This window comes from Oncorhynchus tshawytscha, linkage group LG07 (genome assembly GCF_018296145.1).
Source record: "Oncorhynchus tshawytscha isolate Ot180627B linkage group LG07, Otsh_v2.0, whole genome shotgun sequence".
Lineage (NCBI taxonomy): Eukaryota > Metazoa > Chordata > Actinopteri > Salmoniformes > Salmonidae > Oncorhynchus > Oncorhynchus tshawytscha.
The window spans coordinates 46,852,506-46,871,536 of record NC_056435.1 but is presented as its reverse complement, the minus strand read 5'-3'; the positions used below and the strand labels follow the sequence as shown (position 1 = coordinate 46,871,536).

General features: G+C 41.0%; 1 protein-coding gene across 1 annotated transcript in view; it reads right to left on the bottom strand.

The window, feature by feature from the left end:
• The window catches only part of LOC112254655 (disco-interacting protein 2 homolog B-A), a 90,739-nt gene extending 74,649 nt beyond the window's left edge, over positions 1–16,090 (bottom strand). The window contains exon 1 of the mRNA XM_042323716.1: positions 15,881–16,090. Within this exon, the coding sequence (XP_042179650.1) occupies positions 15,881–15,965 (85 nt within the window). The 5' untranslated portion in view covers positions 15,966–16,090. The remainder of the gene's footprint in view (positions 1–15,880) is intronic.
• Between the last annotated feature and the right edge of the window lie 2,941 nt (positions 16,091–19,031).

Sequence of the window (19,031 nt, the reverse complement as noted above, 5' to 3'; positions counted from 1 at the left end):
TCAATACCTTATCACAATGACAGGCTGACACACTACACTACATTACACTACACCCACCCCGGTGCTCTGCTCTGTTATCACAAACACACACACACACACACACACACACACACACACACACACACACTCCAAGCCCAACGACCCTCCTTCACAGACGATATTACACACACACACACACATATACACAAGACACACACACACTACATACTGTTATTACTCATGCTTATAAAACACATCCCACTAATGACTGGTCCCACTAATAACTACCCTGTTACATCCTTAGGGACCCTGGGAGTGTCTTTTTCCTCCTCCCTCCCTCCCTCCCTTGCCTACTTCCATGGCTCAAATGCATAGCAATGGGTGTGTGGAGTAGATAGAGTGTCCTTACTTCAGGCCTTTCCTGATCCAGATGCAGTTTTAGCTCTGTATTTCATAATAGTTTAGGTTGAGTTTGAGGGTGAGAAGAGCTCTTACGAGAACCCTTTCTCTCCCTGCTGTGATCATCATATGCTTCTTCTATAATAATAGATGTAAAAGCTTAGCACCCCATTGGATTGTGTTACTGTGGTTTTGGCTGATAATGTGGCATATGGGCGTTGTAATCTTCTGAGGGTTTAAGCTTTCTAATAAAAAAACATACACATCCAAGATGGGGGGGGGGTCCACCGTGTCCATGGCAACACTGCAACTGTGGTGTCCAAGCCTCCCACCAACCCTTTTTCACCCCAGAGTGTTAGTGTGTGTGTGGTATGGGGTGATCATCAGTGTCCACACCTCAGGCAAGACTGTCTGACTATAATCGCCAATGGGCCAAGCCAGTGGTTGATCTCTTCATCTAAATATGTATCTATTATTTATTATATGGGCCATACATGCAGCAGTCTTCATGCCATGCACTGTATGAGACTGCTAATGCTAAGTCACGCTATAGGCCTACAACACTAAACTAATGCCATGTAGGCCTACAATTCACACTGTCAAGTACTGAAAAGACTGTATACTGTAAAGACTAATGGTGCGATACAAACATTAGCTAATGCTAACAGGCACAGTAGGCTTATTGATATGTGAGTCTAATGGATCTGCAGACTCACTCAGTGTACTGCGGCAGAATCCACTCAGCTCTGTTCAATAATTCAGAGTGCACCACAGTGACCTGGGCTCATGGCGAACGCTAACACTAACACTACTACTACTCTCTTATCGCTCTCGCTCTCTCTTTAATGGAAATATATCAGACAGCCACAGGAGGACAAGATAATAAATTGTAATACTGTAGTAATAAGTTAGTAGTAGGGCTAGTGAGTACATTCGTAATAAAGTATTCACAACATAACATCTACCACATGAAGTACAGCTAGTAGCATGGGAAGGGTCTGTCTGTGGGGCAAACAATGGTCGAGGTTGACCCTAAACTTGAATGTAGGCCAAGATTAGGATCAGGACTCTGAACTTGACAGTTTTCCTCCCTCTTGTCTTGAAAGTGGATTGTAGGTGTGAGGTTAGTGTGAAAATGGAGACTGGAGTGGAGGAGCTAGTCTGTGTCAAATCAAATTGCATTTGTCACATGCGCCGAATACAACAGGTTTAGACTTTACAGTGAAATGCTTATTTACGAGCCCTTTCCCATCAATGCAGAGTTAAAAAGCTAAATAAAAAAGGAAATAGTAACACAATAAAATAACAATAACAAGGCGATATACAAAGAGTACCGGTACCGAGTCAATATGCAGGGGTACAAGGTAGTTGAACTAATATGTACATGTAGGAAGGGGTACAAGGCCATCAGGAATGATAATAAACAGAGTAGCAACAGCGTATGTGAAGAGTGTGAAAGAGTGTGGAAGTGTGTCTGTGTGAGTGTTGTCAATATCCACATGTGTGTGTGAGTGTATGCAGTGTATGATTGTGTCCAGTGAGTGTGCATAAAGCCAGTGCAAGAGAGTCACTGCAAAAAAAGAGGGTCAAGCGGTGATGCAGCCAGTCAAGATGCTCTCAATGGTGCAGTTGTAGAACTTTTTGAGGATCTGAGGGCCCATGCCTAATCTTTTCAGCCTCCTGTGGGGGAAGAGGCATTGTTGTGCCCTCCCACAACTGTGTTGGTGTATTTGGACCATAATAGGTCCTAAGTGACGTGGACACCGAGAAACTTTGGGAGAAAAAGGGGCTAAAATTGAAAAAAAAAATAGATATGTTCGTTTTCTATAATATATAATAATTAACAGATTGCATTGTGCACCCTATCCCTTCAAGATGAATGGTTTTTCCCACTGGAAAGTTTTGCTTCCCAAACCAAGCCAAACCAAGGCAGTTCTTCTGCCGACTGAGTCACCCTAACGATGCTGGGCCAATTGTGGGTCTCCTGGTCATTGCCGGCTGTGACACAGCCTGGGATCGAACCCGGGTCTGTAGTGACGCCTCAAGTACTGCAATGCAGTGCCTTAGACCGCTGGCCACTCGGGAGGCCGAGCTGCAGTTTTTTGAATAATTGCATCCCGTATATTTACCACTTGTTTTACTTTGCGAACCGCTAGTGCCATTTAGAATTGGTTAGCCTAGGGCTAGTCTATAACCCCCTAAACATAGACAGGTTCCACACACTGAAAATATGCATCAACATTAGTTTGCTAAAGACGGAGCGTATTTTCATCAGAATCATTAAGCCTGGGCCTACTCACCAAGCAGATGTTGTGGCCGTAATTCATCCCCATGCAGTATTCAATGTGGAATTGTTAATCCATATAGAACATTCCAAAAAACAGGCAGAATAAACCACATAATGACAAAGTGAAAACATGTTTTTAGAAATCTTTGCTAATTTATTGAAAATAAAATAAAGAAATATCTCATTAACATAAGTATTCAAACCCCAGAGTCAATACTTTGTAGAAGCACATTTGGCAGCTATTACAGGTATGAGTCTTTCTGGGTAAGTCTCTAACAGCTTTCCACACCTGGATTGTGCAACATTTGACCATTATTCTTTTCAAAATTTTTCAAACTCTGTCAAGTTGGTTGTTGATTATTGCTAGATAACTCTTTTCAAGTCTTGCCATAGATTTTCAAGTAGATTTAAATCAAAACTGTAACTTGAACACTCAGGAACATTCAGTGTTGTCTTGGTAAGCAACTCCAGTGTAGATTTGGCCTTGTGTTTTAAATTATTGTCCTGCTGAAAGGTGAATTAATCTCCCAGTGTCTGGTGGAAAGCAGACTGAACCAGGTTTTCCTCTTGGATTTTGCCTGTGCTTAGAGTTTCTTTTTATCCTGAAAAACTCCCCAGTCCTTAACTATTACAAGCTAACATGATGCAGCCACCACTATGCTTGAAAATATGGAGAGAGGTAAACAGTAATGTGTTGTATTGGATTTGCCCCAAAGATAACTTTTTGTCCTGAATACAAAGTGTTAATTGCTTTGCCTTGTTGCAAAGCAAAAAGAAGACTGTACAGAATAAACATATTTTTATTCTGTAGTCTTTCCTTCTTTTCACTCTGTCAATTATGTTAGTATTGTGTCGTAACTCCAATGTTGATGATCCATCCTCAGTTTTCTCCCATCACAGCCATTAAACTCTAACATTTTTAAAGTCACCATTGACCTTATGGTGAAATCCCTGAGCGGTTTCCTTCCTCTCCGGCAACTGAGTTAGGAAGCACGCCTGTTCCTTTGTAGTGACTGAGTGTACTGATACACCATCCAAGGTGTAATTAATAACTTCACCATGCTCACAGGGATATTCAATGTCCGTTCTTTATTTATTTATACCCATCTACCAATAGGTGCCCTTCTTTGTGAGGTATTGGAAAACCTGTGCTGAATCTGTGTTGGAAATTCAATGTTTGACTGACCTTCCAGATAATTGTATGTGTGGGGTACAGAGATGAGGTAGTCATTCAAAAATCATGTTAAACACTATTACTGCACACAGTGAGTCCATACAACTTATGTGACTTGTTAAGCAAATTTTTACTCCGGAACATATTTAGGCTTGCATTAACAAAGAGATTGAATACTTATTGAATCAAGACATTTCAGCTTTTCATTTGAAAGAAAAAAGCTCTGACGAAGGCCGTGAGGCCGACATCTAAAGCTTATTAAAGAGCAGTGTGTGGGTTTCTTAGTTCTCAGCTTTTCAGTTTTAATAACATTTGAAAACATTTCTAAAAACGTGATTCCTCTTGACATTATGGGGTATTGTATAGAGGCCAGTGATTTAAAAAAAAAAAATCTAAATTTAATTCATTTTAAATTCAGGCTGTAACACAATGTGGAAAAAGTCAAGGGGTGTGAATACTTTCTGAAGGCACTGTAGTTGTTCTACTGTAGGTGCGTCGTGACTGTAATAAGGGCTTGGGAAATAAGAGGGTCTTCTCTACTAAATGAACAAAACAAGGCTGTGCCACTGCTGAGGTAACTGCTTTTCTGAAGATTGTGTTTACCGATATAATATAACCGGTTCATATTACGGTTGTTTTTTTATTGACTGAATATACATTGAGAATACAAGTCATTAAGAACACCTCTTTCCATGACCTAGTCTGACCATGTGAATCCATGGGAAACTATGATCAATTACTGCTGTTGATGTTCAAGTTCACCTCAATCAGTGTAGATGAAGGGGAGGAGACAAATAAATGACATTAAGCCTTGGGACAATTGAGACATGGATTGTGTATGTGTGCCATTCAGAGGGCGAACAGGCACGACTAAAAATGTAAGTGCCTTTGAACAGGGTGTGGTAGTAGGTGCCAGGCTCGCCGGTTTGTGTCAAGAAATAAAACGCTGCTGGGTTTCACACTCACCAGTTTCCTGTGTGTATTAAGAATGGTCCACCACCCAAAGGATATCCAGCCAACTTAACACAACTGTGGTAAGCATTGGATTCAATATAGACCAGCATCCCTGTGGAACGCTTGACACCTTGTAGAGTTCATGCCCAGACAAATTGAGGCTGTTCTGAAGGCAAAAGGCAGGGGGTGCAACTCAATATTAGGAAGGTGCTTTAATTTTTTATTTATTTTACCTTTATTTAACCAGGTAGGCTAGTTGAGAACAAGTTCTCATTTACAACTGCAACTTGGCCAAGATAAGGCATAGCAGTGTGAACAGACAACAACACAGAGTTACACATGGAGTAAACAATAAACAAGTCAATAACACAGTAGAAAAAAAGAGTCTATATACATTGTGTGCAAAAGGCATGAGGAGGTAGGCGAATAATTACAATTTAGCAGATTAACACTGGAGTAATAAATGATCAGATGATCATGTGCAAGTAGAGATACTGGTGTGCAAAAGAGCAGAAAAGTAAATAAATGAAAAAAGTATGGGGATGAGGTAGGTCAATTGGGTGGGCTATTTACAGATGGACTATGTGCAGCTGCAGCGATCGGTTAGCTGCTCAGATAGCAGATGTTTAAAGTTGGTGAGGGAAATAAAAGTCTCCAACTTCAGCGATTTTTGCAATTCGTTCCAGTCACAGGCAGCAGAGAACTGGAAGGAAAGGCGGCCAAATGAGGTGTTGGCTTTAGGGATGGATCAGTGAGATACACCTCCTGGAGCGCGTGCTACGGGCGGGTGTTGCCATCGTGACCAGTGAACTGAGATAAGGCGGAGCTTTACCTAGCATGGACTTGTAGATGACCTGGAGCCAGTGGGTCTGGCGACGAATATGTAGCGAGGGCCAGCCGACTAGAGCATACAGGTCGCAGTGGTGGGTGGTATAAGGTGCTTAAGTAACAAAACGGATGGCACTGTGATAAACTGCATCTAGTTTGCTGAGTAGAGTATTGGAAGCTATTTTGTAGATGACATCGCCGAAGTCGAGGATCGGTAGGATAGTCAGTTTTACTAGGGTAAGTTTGGCGGCGTGAGTGAAGGAGGCTTTGTTGCGAAATAGAAAGCCGATTCTAGATTTGATTTTGGATTGGAGATGTTTAATATGAGTCTGGAAGGAGAGTTTACAGTCTAGCCAGACACCTAGGTACTTACAGATATTCTAGGTCAGAACCATCCAGGGTGGTGATGCTAGTCGGCTGTGCGGGTGCAGGCAGCGATCGGTTGAAAAGCATGCATTTGGTTTTACTAGCGTTTAAGAACAGTTGGAGGCCACGGAAGGAGTGTTGTATGGCATTGAAGCTTGTTTGGATGTTAGATAGCACAGTGTCCAAGGAAGGGCCAGAAGTATACAGAATGGTGTCGTCTGCGTAGAGGTGGATCAGGGAATCGCCCGCAGCAAGAGCAACATCATTGATATATACAGAGAAGAGTCAGCCCGAGAATTGAACCCTGTGGTACTGCCACATAGAGACTGCCAAAGGACCGGACAACATACCCTCCGATTTGACACACTGAACTCTTTCTGCAAAGTAGTTGGTGAACCAGGCAAGGCAGTCATTAGAAAAACCGAGGCTACTGAGTCTGCCGATAAGAATATGGTGATTGACAGAGTCGAAAGCATTGGCCAGGTCGATGAAGACGGCTGCACAGTACTATCTTTTATCGATGGCGGTATACTCAGTGTATATGGGAGTTAGGATTTTTTTTTTTACAGTTAGGATTTGTTCTCTGTAATGGTTATGATATTTTAGGCATTGTTACACTCTATTAGCATATAAATAAATGCACACATATTTTTTTCTGGACTTGCGTCCTGAAAATAAATGTTTGTTTTCATCCAAATACTCGAGTTCAATGTAAACCTACAAAAAATGGTTGTTTTGTTGATATGGATTCCCCCTGTAAAGAAAGTGTAGAATTGCAGGAAATGGTTTTAACATTTTTGAATTAAATTTGTTTGCACCCCACTTTCAGACAAAGTCAGGCGCCCATGTGTGTGTGTGTGCATGCGAGCGTGTGTATGCAATTCAACTTGAGAGCCTGCCTCATCCCTGTGGGATTCCATAGACACATCTGAATTATTCACTCTCCTTACAGCCACAGAGCAAAAGCCTGCAAAAACTGTATTCACACACCAGAACAAAGAGATAAATAGTGTGTGTGTGTGTGTGTGTGTGTGTGTGTGTGTGTGTGTGTGTGTGTGTGTGTGTGTGTGTGTGTGTGTGTGTGTGTGTGTGTGTGTGTGTGTTTTATAATGTTTCTGGGAGCGTGAGATGAATGCTATTAAGTAACACAAATGTTTAATTTACAAAACAGAGAACTCCTCTGGACATTTCAAACAGTTTTTCCACAATAGGCACCACACACTGAGTGTAGAGCTGTCCTTCCTTCTACATTTGGCATTTTTTGGCCTTTATATATGGCTGGAGATCAGTGAACAGCTTCTGTCACAGTTAATGAGCTTTTCAATGGATCGAGAGAGAAGAGAGAGATAGAGAGAAGAGGAGAGGAGAGAGAAAGAGGAGAGAGAGAAAGATGGATAGTGAAGGAGAGAGAGATGGATAGATAGAAAAAGAAAGAGAAAAAATAGAGAGGAAATGGGAGAGCAAAAAGGAGAGAGAGAGATCCCCAGTAGCAGTGCTGTCTCACTGTGACTCAGAGGGCTAAATGAGCCAGGCATGTTGCCTCTTGATGCTCTGTGACCTAGATTGGGCGACTCAAGCACAGAGTGAGTAATCTCTCTCTCTCTCTCTCTCTCTCTAAACATAATGACATTTGCAATGTCTTTATTCTTTTGAAACTTCTGTGAGTGTAATGTTTACTGTTAATATTTGTTTATTTCACTTTTGTATAAATCTACCTCACTTGCTTTGGCAATGTTAACATATGTTTCCCATGCCAATAAAGCCCATACTGTGGTATTTCACCCAGTAGATACGGGAGACTATCAAAATCGGGCTTGTTTTCAAATTATTTGTGGCTCTGTGTAATCTGAGGGAAATATGTGTCTCTAATATGGTCATACATTGGGCAGGTTAGGAAGTGCAGCTCAGTTTCCACCTCATTTTGAGGGCAGTATGCACATAGCCTGTCTTCTCTTGAGAGCCAGGTCTGCCTACGTCGGCCTTTCTCAATAGCAAGGCTATGCTCACTGAGTCTGTACATAGTCATATATTTCCTTAAGCTCTCTCTCTCCCGCTCTCCACTCAGCATGGAACAGGCTGCTGTGCTGAAAAATCTGCCTCTCCTCCCACAGCAACACAGACAGAACACAGACAAAAACATATACAGATGACTGGACAAACACACACTAGACACTAGAGTCCACACTGGGACAGAGACAGGGCCCAGAGCAAAGCCAAAGGGGAGTCATATCCACTCAGCTCTTATCAAAGCATTATACCACTTACACCATACTATAATAGTATTATACACACAGGCCTTGGAGACCAGGCAAGGGAACACCAAAACCAGGCAAAGGGGCACACATTGTCTGTCTGTCTGTATGTGTGTGTATGTGTGTGTGCGTGTGTACACACACAGTTAATTTGAGAAGCTTAAAAACACACAAAGGATTGTGGTCTAAATTCCAGCCGAGCTCCCAGCCACCATGGCTTTGATCCTCTCAATGGCTCCCATTGTGTCCACAGTCACCGGGGTTAGAGCTAGGTATAGGAGAACTTAACACACACACACACACACACACACAACACACCACCACTACTGACACAGACAATGCACCACACCTACTGATGCTAAAATATGCTGATGGTGCATATTTCCTGTATTTGTTGCCATGGCAGTCCTGTCTTTGGCACAGAGTGACAACAATGGGCTGATTATTAGAAATGTAAAGGATATGCTCGAGAAACATTAAGAAGACTGCTACTACTCCATACAATGTAGTATTACTGACAATCCAATAAAATGGATTAAGATGTGTTTTGGTGCATAATACTGATAAAGTACTCCCCAAAACATAGATAATAGAGAATAGGCTATGTGCTTACAGTACCAGCTTTGACATGAGTGGGGCAGACTGTTGGATGTTCAGTACAGTGTCGTCCTCCCTTCACTGCTGTGACAGAGATGAGTGATGGCCACACTGGGGGTGTTGACTTTCTATTGAGTCACTGTGCTGCTGAAGTCTTAACTGACTCTAGTTAACCACTAAAGCTACAGTTATACTTCAACCACCCGCAGCCTGATGGAACTACAAACATGGCCAATCTGGTCCGGGCATCTGATCATGCCTCAGTGTGGTTGGAGTAATGAGGCAGCATTCTCTTTGTGGTGAATCAATGAATGGATGTTGTGCTGCTGGAGCTCAAAATGGAGCCTGTGCGAGCGTCAGTGGACTAGCTGAGGGCTACAAGGCTGAAGGGAAGGAGTAAACCCCTCATACTGGAGGCAGAACACAACAGCTCCAGGTTATTTCAACACTCATCATTCAAAGTACTACATATGCTAATAAACATGTATCTGCGATACATTTTAATAAAGGTAAAAACCTGTAAACAAAAATCCCATATTGTGTGACTCACTCAACCAACCAGTGTATGCCACACAACGACACACTCTCAAACATTTCCAATTGATTTGCACACACAGCAGAAAAATAGTGACAGTCTGTGTAAATGTGCCATGCCATTATTAATAGATAGCTACTCTCTCTCCTAAACAGAGTATCACCCCTCCTTAACCTCATCAGCCAAACTGTTAATTGATGTCTATTATTAACACGGCCACACTGTCATGTAAAAGTGAGGTCATCCACCGTATGTTACAGTGAACTAGGGCTCCTCCATCGCTCAGGCCTTTTCAGAAGTGCCCTGTGACATTCAAACAATCAAATCTAATTGATTTGATCAAGATAAAACAGATTTCACACATCTTATTGAGGAAGTTGTTTTTATTTGCTTGTGGTTTGTTACCCCGGAGAGTATCCTGGAGTCGCCTCGTCACTGTTGATGTTGAGACTGGTGTTTTGTGGGTACTATTTAATAAAGCTGCCAGTTGAGGACTTGTGAGGCGTCTGTTTCTCAAACTAGACACTCTAATGTACTTGTCCTCTTGTCCTCACCTGGGCCTCCCACTCCTCTTTCTATTCTGGTTAGAGACAGTTTACGCTGTTCTGTGAAGGGAGTAGTTCACAGCGTTGTACGAGGTCTTCAGTTTCTTGGCAATTTCTCGCATGGAATAGCCTTAATTTCTCAGAACAAGAATAGACTGATGAGTTTCAGAAGAAAGGCGTTTGTTTCTGGCCATTTTGAGTCTGTAATCAAACTCACAAATGCTGATGCTCCAGATACTAAACTAGTCTAAAGAAGGCCAGTTGTATTGGTTCTTTAATCAGACCAACAGTTTTCAGCTGTGCTAACATAATTGCAAAAGGGTTTTCTAATGATTAATTCATTTTTTAAAGTTATAAACTTGAATTAGCTAACACAATGTGCCATTGGAACACAGGCTGTTGATAATGGACCTCTGTACTCCGATGTAGAAATTCCATTCAAAATCAGCCATTTACAGCTACAATAGTCATTTACAACATTAACAATGTCTATACTGTATTGCTGATCAATTTGATGTTGTTTTAATGGATACAAAATTTGCTTTTCTTTAAAAAAAACAAGGACATTTCTAAGTGACCCCAAACTTTTGAACGGTAGTGTATATAACCTCAAAGTAATTTATTGGGTAAAAAAACACCAACGTTTCGGCATCACTGTGCCTTCTTCAGGGTCCCCAAACAATGACTCCCAAATAAAATTTACTGAGCCTTAGCAAATTGGACAAAAAACGATGGATACAGTATACAGTGCATTCGGAAAGTATTCAGACCCCTAGTCTTACACCCCACGTTACAGCCTTATTCTAAAATTGATTCAATCGTTTTTTTCCTCATCAATCTACACACAATACCCCATAATGACATAGCAAAAATAGGTTTTTAGAAATTTTTGCAAATGTATTAAAAATAAAAAACTGGAAAATCACATTTCCATAAGTATTCAGACTCTTTACTCAGTACTTCATTGAAGCACCTTTGGCTGCGATTACAGTCTTCTTGGGTACGACGCTACAATCTTGGCACACCTGTATTTGGAGAGTTTCTACCATTCTTCTCTTCAGATCCTCTCAAGCTCTGTCAGGTTGGATGAAGAGCGTTGCTGCTCAGCTATTTTCAGGTGTTCGATCGTGTTGAAGAGGGAGTGTGTGTTTAGGGTCATTGTCCTGTTGGAAGGAGAACCTTCGCCCCAGTCTGAGCACTCTGGGGCAGGTTTTCATCAAGGATCTCTCTATACTTTTCTCCGTTCATCTTTCTCTCGATCCTGACTAGTCTCCCAGTCCATGCCGCTGAAAAACATCACCACAGCATGATGTTGCCACCACCATGTTTCACTGTAGGGATGGTGCCAGGTTTCCTCCAGATGGGTCCCTTGGCATTCAGGCCAAAGAGTTCAATCTTGGTTTCATCAGACCAAAGAATGTTGTTTCTCATGGTCTGAGAGTCCTTTAGGTGCCTTTTGGCAAACTTCAAGCGGGATGTCATGTGCCCGCTTCAATCTGGAAGGTTCTCCCATCTCCATGGATGGGAGTTCTTGGTCACCTCCCTGACCAAGACCCTTCTCCACTGATTGCTCAGTTTGGGCCAGGCGGCCAGCTCTAGGAAGTCTTGGTGGTTTCAAACTTCTTCCATTGAAGAATGATGGAAGCCACTGTGTTCTTTGGGACCTTCGATGCCGCAGAAATGTTTTGGTACCCTTCCTCAGATCTGTGCCGCGACACAATAGTGTTTCGAAGCTCTATGGACAATTCCTTTGACCTTGGCTTGGTTTTTGCTCTGACATGCACTGCCTTTCCAAATCATGTCCAATCAATTGATTTTACTTCAAGTGGACTCCAATCAAGTTGTAGAACCATTTGAAGGATGTACAATGGAAACAGGATGCACCTGAGAACAATTGAGTCTCATAGCAAAGGTTCTGAATACTTATGTAAATAAGGTATTTCGCTTCTTGTTTTTTTATACATTTGCTAATATTCCTAAAAACCTGTTTTTGCTTTGTCATTATGGGGTATTGTGTATATATTGGTGAGGGAGAAAAATATTTAATGCATGCTGTGTGAAGGGAAAGCTATTATTATAGACCAGCACGGTGCTGCTGTCGCCAAAGATTTTCTATGGGGTTGAGATCTGGAGACTGGCTAGGCCACTCCAGGACCTTGAAATGCTTCTTACGAAGCCACTCCTTCATTGCCCGGGTGTTGTGTTTGGGATCATTGTCATGCTGAAAGACCCAGACACGTTTCATCTTCAATGCCCTTGCTGATGGAAGGAGATTTTCACTCAAAATCTCACGATACATGGCCCCATTCATTCTTTCCTTTACACGGATCAGTCGTCCTGGTCCCTTTGCAGAAAAACAGCCCCAAAGCATGATGTTTCCACCCCCATGCTTCACAGTAGGTATGGTGTTCTTTGGATGCAACTCAGCATTTTTTGTCCTCCAAACATGACGAGTTGAGTTTTTACCAAAAAGTTATATTTTGGTTTCATCTGACCACATGACATTCTCCCAATCTTCTTCTGGATCATCCAAATGCTCTCTAGCAAACTTCAGACGGGCCTGGACATGTACTGGCTTAAGCAGAGGGACATGTCTGGCACTGCAGGATTTGAGTCCCTGGCGGCGTAGTGTGTTACTGATGGTAGGCTTTGTTACTTTGGTCCCAGCTCTCTGCAGGTCATTCACTAGGTCCCCACGTGTGGTTCTGGAATTTTGGTCACCGCTCTTGTGATAATTTTGACCCCACGGGGTGAGATCTGCATGGAGCCCCAAATCGAGGGAGAATATCAGTGGTCTTGTATGTCTTCCATTTCCTAATAATTGCTCCCACAGTTGATTTCTTCAAACCAAGCTGCTTACCTATTGCAGATTCAGTCTTCCTAGCCTGGTGCAGGTCTACAATTTTGTTTCTGGTGTCCTTTGACAGCTCGTTGGTCTTGGCCATAGTGGAGTTTGGAGTGTGACAGTTTGAGATTGTGGACAGGTGTCTTTTATACTGATAACAAGTTCGAAAAAGGTGCCATTAATACAGGTAACGAGTGGAGGACAGAGGAGCCTCTTAAAGAAGAAGTTATAGGTCTGTGAGAGCCAGAAATCTTGCTTGTTTTTTTAGGTGACCAAATACATATTTTCCACCATAATTTGCAAATAAATTCATAAAAAATCCTACAATGTGATTTTCTGGATTTTTTTTCTTCTCATTTTGTCTGTCATAGTTGAAGTGTGCCTATGATGAAAATTACAGGCCTCTCTCATCTTTTTAAGTGGGAGAACATGCACAATTGGTGGCTGACTAAATACTTTTTTGCCCCACTGTAGGACTAGTCTACCTGGCCTGTGCATTAATGTAGGCCTATAAATGTGCCCATTTGGGGATGTCTGATAGTATTTCTGATTGTCTTAATTCACCACCACTAATGAGCTGTGGAGCTTCTAAAAGTAAATAAACAAAGTTTGTTTTTAGAATCAATTGACAGACAATAGTTCCTCAAAGTATTTTAACAATATTTTGAGCTCTCTTCCTTTCGATAACCACTTGGCATTAAAGGGAAAAATGTAATGCTCAGATCCAGTGGAAATGTCATACAAATACCTGATCACTTCTTATCCCTTGCACAAATAGCCTACAGCTGTGTCTGTCCCGTGCTCCCTGGCACGGGAAACTGTGAGGGACAGGAATATTTTATACAATGTTTCAAGTTTGCCAACATGAGTTTCTGGGCATACCAGTTGATAATTGATACATTGATTCAAGTTCATTGCAAACAGGACATGCATATAGACAATGTGATTCATAGGATATTTATTTTTATCAGGATATTTTCTACATGCAGGCTGCAATGTTTTTATCTGTTAGCTTTATGTAAGCTATTTTGTAACATAGTTGGCAATGGCAATAAAAGTTACTTTAGGATTTGTATAACTTTCATTTAGATTGTCTGTGGTTAATCTACATTCTATGATTTTGAGATACAAAGACTATTATACATTTTAAAAAACGGTTCCAGAAAAATGTGCATATGAAAATCAGAACTGGCACGCAGATTAGTAGATATGGTAAGATAAATTGACAGTCCAAATAGAAAAGGTTGCTGACCACTGGTGTAGCCTATTACAGAATCTGCTAAGGCAAGCAGCGGGGAAAAGAGGGTTGGGAATAGTTGTTTTTCTTTTGGTTAGACTATCTTGATCTCTGGCTCCCTCGAGTAATTTGCATGTCTTAATTATTTAATCAAACAGCCTGCTTAAAGCATCAGACAAGCTCAGTACATATAGTTGATTTTATTCAAACACATAGGGTGTCTATATATTGAAAAATACACATTTAAAAATGTCAACCAATCAATTGGTCTAAAGAAAAGACTACTCTTGGTTGACCCAGAGTATTTTTTGTCGGGGACAGCTCTAGTAGAATTGCAGAAAATGAGTTTAAGATGGTCCCCCCCCCCCATCCCCCCCTAAAACCAAAGTTCTAAAACCAAAGTTGCACCCCTGCAATAGGAAAATATGTATGAAAGGTTTAGTTCAAATCAAAAGGGGGGATGTTAAAAAGTGATTGAATTCAAATGGATTTACCCTGTTCACACAGTGGGAGAGGGGGGAGGGGAGAGAGGGGAGTCAGGGAGAGAACTAACTGACTCCAGTCAGTCATTCGCCAATGGTGTCTATTCTTCCCATACATACAGAACCTGTCAAAAGGTTGGACACACCTACTCATTCAAGGGTTTTTCTTTATTTTTTTACATTGTATAATAATAGTGAAGACATCAAAACTATGAAATAACACATATGGAATATGTGGATGGTTTGGGATGAGTTGGACCGCAGAATGAAGGAAGCAGCCAACAAGTTCTCAGCATATGTGGGAACAACTTCAAGAAAAGCATTCTGGGTGAAACTGGTTGAGAGAACACCAAGAGTGTGCAAAGCTATCATCAAGGCAAAAGGTGGCTACTTTGAAGAATCTCAAATATAAAATATATTTTGATTTGTTTTACACTTTTTTGGTTACTACATGATTCCATGTGTGTTATTTCATAGTTTTGATGTACTCGCTATTATTCTACAATATAAAAAAATAGTACACAAAGGAAAAAATCTGGAATTAGTAGTTGTGTCTAAACTTTTGACTGGTACTCTACATCCTCTCCAAAGCCGAAACATAACATTACTAATCTAACCCCAGGCGCGTTGGAACCGCACAGCACAGAACCAGCAATACTGTGATTCACCAACTAAGTAGGAGACTTGCATTATACCATATTATTTCCTTTTCAGCATTGCTATTTGTCAAAACAAGGTGAAAGCTGCATTCCCACATAAACAAGAGAGTTTAGCAGTCTACCGTGCTGTAGTTATATGGAACGTGTAGCATCACTGCAGCAGCACTATGATTTCAGAAACAGACATGTGAAGAGGGAGAGAGCTTTGACCTAATTTCTATGACAGGGAGAAAACCTGTATGGTCTCCTTGATATTGCAATTAACATGAAGGCAGTTTATAGCCTAGCGACTTGAGAAAAATGCACTGACTGCAAAGCAAATTGGAAGATTGTTTTAACGTTGAGAGGTATACTTCTGGTGGTAAGTATTACATCCAGTCACGGGATATACTGTAGCATACGATTAATACTGTAGCCATATCAAAAGCCTCATCCAATAAGTGACATCTCTATATAGTCATTACTCAACAACACTATGACATTGCAGGCGAAAATAATAAAGACCAACACCTATTTTCTTAGGGCACTAACCAGCTAATTAAATTAAATTTCTAAAAAAGGAAGTCAGTGTTTTCATCCTCCTGGGCAACAGAGCAGCGCGAGCGAGTCGTGCCTGCAGCTCTCGCCACTGACACGGGACGGGTGTTTGTTGATGTTTTTATCTGGGACACACTCATAAGAGCATTTACCAGACACAACAACTCTTCAACTCTTTCTCTTTTCCCTGTCCCAAGCCCTTACCTTCAGACAGCTCCAAATCCAACTCCGCCAATTGGTCCCTGACCTCTTTTGGTAGTGCTGATATATCCACGCCTCGGCCCGCCATCGTTGCAGGAATAATACTGAGTAGTATGTAACAATCAAGGAAAAGTCAACGAGAAAAATCAGATATCAAGATGTGGATTGTACTCCATCCTTGCGACTCCCTGACACCGCCATAACTGTGAGCGATGAACATCTCGCCAAAGGAATCTGTCACATGACCATGTTAATTGTTGTGACTGGAGCATGAGATCAGTAGACGGTCTGCTCCCCCTGGCGTTACTTTGTGGCAACTGAATGTAGAGCATTTTGTACACCACTGACTGAACACACAGGTAACTGCCAAAATAACGGAAACAGTTGGGGATGGGTGAAATGGGGGATACAACATATTTTGAAAGCAGGTGCTTCCACACAGGTATGGTTCATCCGCTAATTAATAATTTACATACCATCATGCTTAGAGTCATGTATAAAAATGCTAGGTAGGTCATGATTTTGGCCACCATGGCTATGCCCTGGTAAGATGATAATGCCACCTCCATAAGAAATTACATTATTTTATGTTTTGTTGATGGTGAGGGAAGTGTTCAATTGGGTTGAAATCTGGTGACTGAGATAGCCATGGCATGGTTTACATAATTTATGCTCATCAAACTATAAAGGTGACCTGGCATCGCATCCCTCCAGTAGAGTTTCAGACTCTTGTAGAATCTATGACAAGGTGCATTGAAGCCGTTCTGGCTCGTGGTGGGCCAGTGCCCTATTAAAACAATTTATGTTGCCGTTTCCTTTATTTTGGCAGTTACATTTAGATATGGCTACTGATTATAAAGCTATGGTCCATGATATCCATCAGTCAGCTATTTCAATTTCATGACTAGATGAACATCCCAGGCTCATACAAATCATGGTGAAGTACACCATTTTAGGAGCTAATCCTAACTTCCACAGAAATTGAATTTTCAGTTAGTCATTCATCAATGTCAATGGGAGACTCAGTGAAAAATCTACTTAGTGGAAGTTAGGATTCACACCTCACGGTCTTTACAGTCACACACAGGGTCTCTGATTTTCAAACATACAAAACATTAAGAATAACTGCTCTTTCCATGACAGACTAACCAGTAGAAAGTTATGATCCCTTATTTATGTCACTTGGTAAATCCACTTCAGTGTAGATGAAGAGGAGTCAGGCTAAAGAAGGATTTTTAAACCTTGAAACAATGTTTAAGTGCCTTTGAACAGGGTATGGTAGTAAGTGCCAGGACGGGCACGTGGTAATGGCTAGAGTGGTATTAATGGAAAGGTATCAACAATTACATGATTTCCATGTGTTTGATGCCATTCCATTCACTCTGTTTCAGAAATTATTATGAGTCGTTCCCACTGTACCAGTGGAGGCTGCCCTCGGCAGCCTCCACTGGTACACACACCTCGTCTTCCGTGTGTGTACTTACGTACTCTGGAAACCAGTCCACTCGGGCCACCAGTTTTTGGCACCTGTGGATGAGCACCCTGAGCCAGTACCGGATCAGACACCCCTTCTGCTCCTATTCTGTCATGGAGCTCTGCACCAAGGGGATAGGCACGCAGACAGAGATACTCAGCATGAAAATGATTAACCTGAAACCATTACATTATTTATTTTGCTGGAGATAGTTTATTAGTTGAGACTATACACAAGTTCATTTCACCCGCCTTAAGGTGGAATACATTTTTAGGAAAACTCCCTCAACACATTCTTAGAGACAATCAATTTCTACAATAGTTTGTAGAGGTTACACTGTTGAAGACAGACATTTCCCTCCTCTTGACAGAACATGAGGGGACTGGTAACATGACAGGGTGGAGAAGCTACAGCAATAAAATTACATTTTAAAATATTGATATGTTAAAAAATATATATATACAAAAAGATGAGGAAATAAACAATATGGTATTCCCCAAAGCTAAATGACAGTGGTAAAAACATAAAAGGACATCCCTCACGGACATTTCATGCCATATTCAAATTAAGAGTCTTAGAAAAATGATATTCCAATAGACAGTAGTTTTTCAAATGGGGTAAAGCATCCGAGCCTAAGACATGATCTATAACTCAATATAGATGTTCCCTAATCCAGATATGCATTTTCTTTGATCACCTAGAATTTCAACCATTTTCATTGAATTAGAACAACCCATTCTACCACTGACTTCACTAAACATGCTTTGGCTAAACGCAGGAACATTAATATTGAATATAAAAATATATTGCACTACTTTTTCTTCATCTAACTTTAGCCTGGGTAAATGATTTATCTAATGAAGAGTTTGCTGATTATTACATAAAGTATAATCTAATACCTAACCATTTCAAGTGTTACATTAGGACATTATCATTGTTTGCATCAGTCATTTGAAAAGCAGTATGTTAAAACCAGCGATAATATTAACAGACACCAGCACACAGACAGTGGTCTTCATCAGTGTCCTCTAATATCCATGCAGTCAATAAGTAGTTTCATACACGTTGCCAGAAAGCAGAATTCCTACGAGGTCAAAAAAAGGCCAGACACTGACTGTATCCTTACTTTGGCTCACTCCATGACAAGGGGAAAACAATATGCACACACAATATTTCACACTTATTCAGCCCTAAAGATGATAAAGAATTTCCCAAGGATTAACAGCTGCATAAACAAGATAAATATGTAAGGAGAGATTTACACTGTAGACAGGGGAGAGAAGAATTGGAAATAGACAACAAAAACTACATTCTTTGATCGAGTGTGTGTATATGTCACGGGTGTGTGAGTATGTACATACACTTCTATATACAGTTGAAGTTGGAAGTTTACAGCCAAATACATTTCAACTCAGCTTTTCACAATTCCTGACATTTAATTCTAGCAAAAATTCCCTGTTTTAGGTCAGTTAAGATCCCCACTTTATTTTAAGAATGTAAAATGTCAGAATAATAGCAGAGAGATTTTTTTATTTCAGTTTTTATTTCTTTCATCACATTCCCAGTGGGTCAGAAGTTTACATACACTCAATTAGTATTTGGTAGCATTGCCTTTAATTTTTTTAACTTGGGTCAAACATTTTGGGTAGCCTTCCACAAGCTTCCCACAGTTGGGTGAAT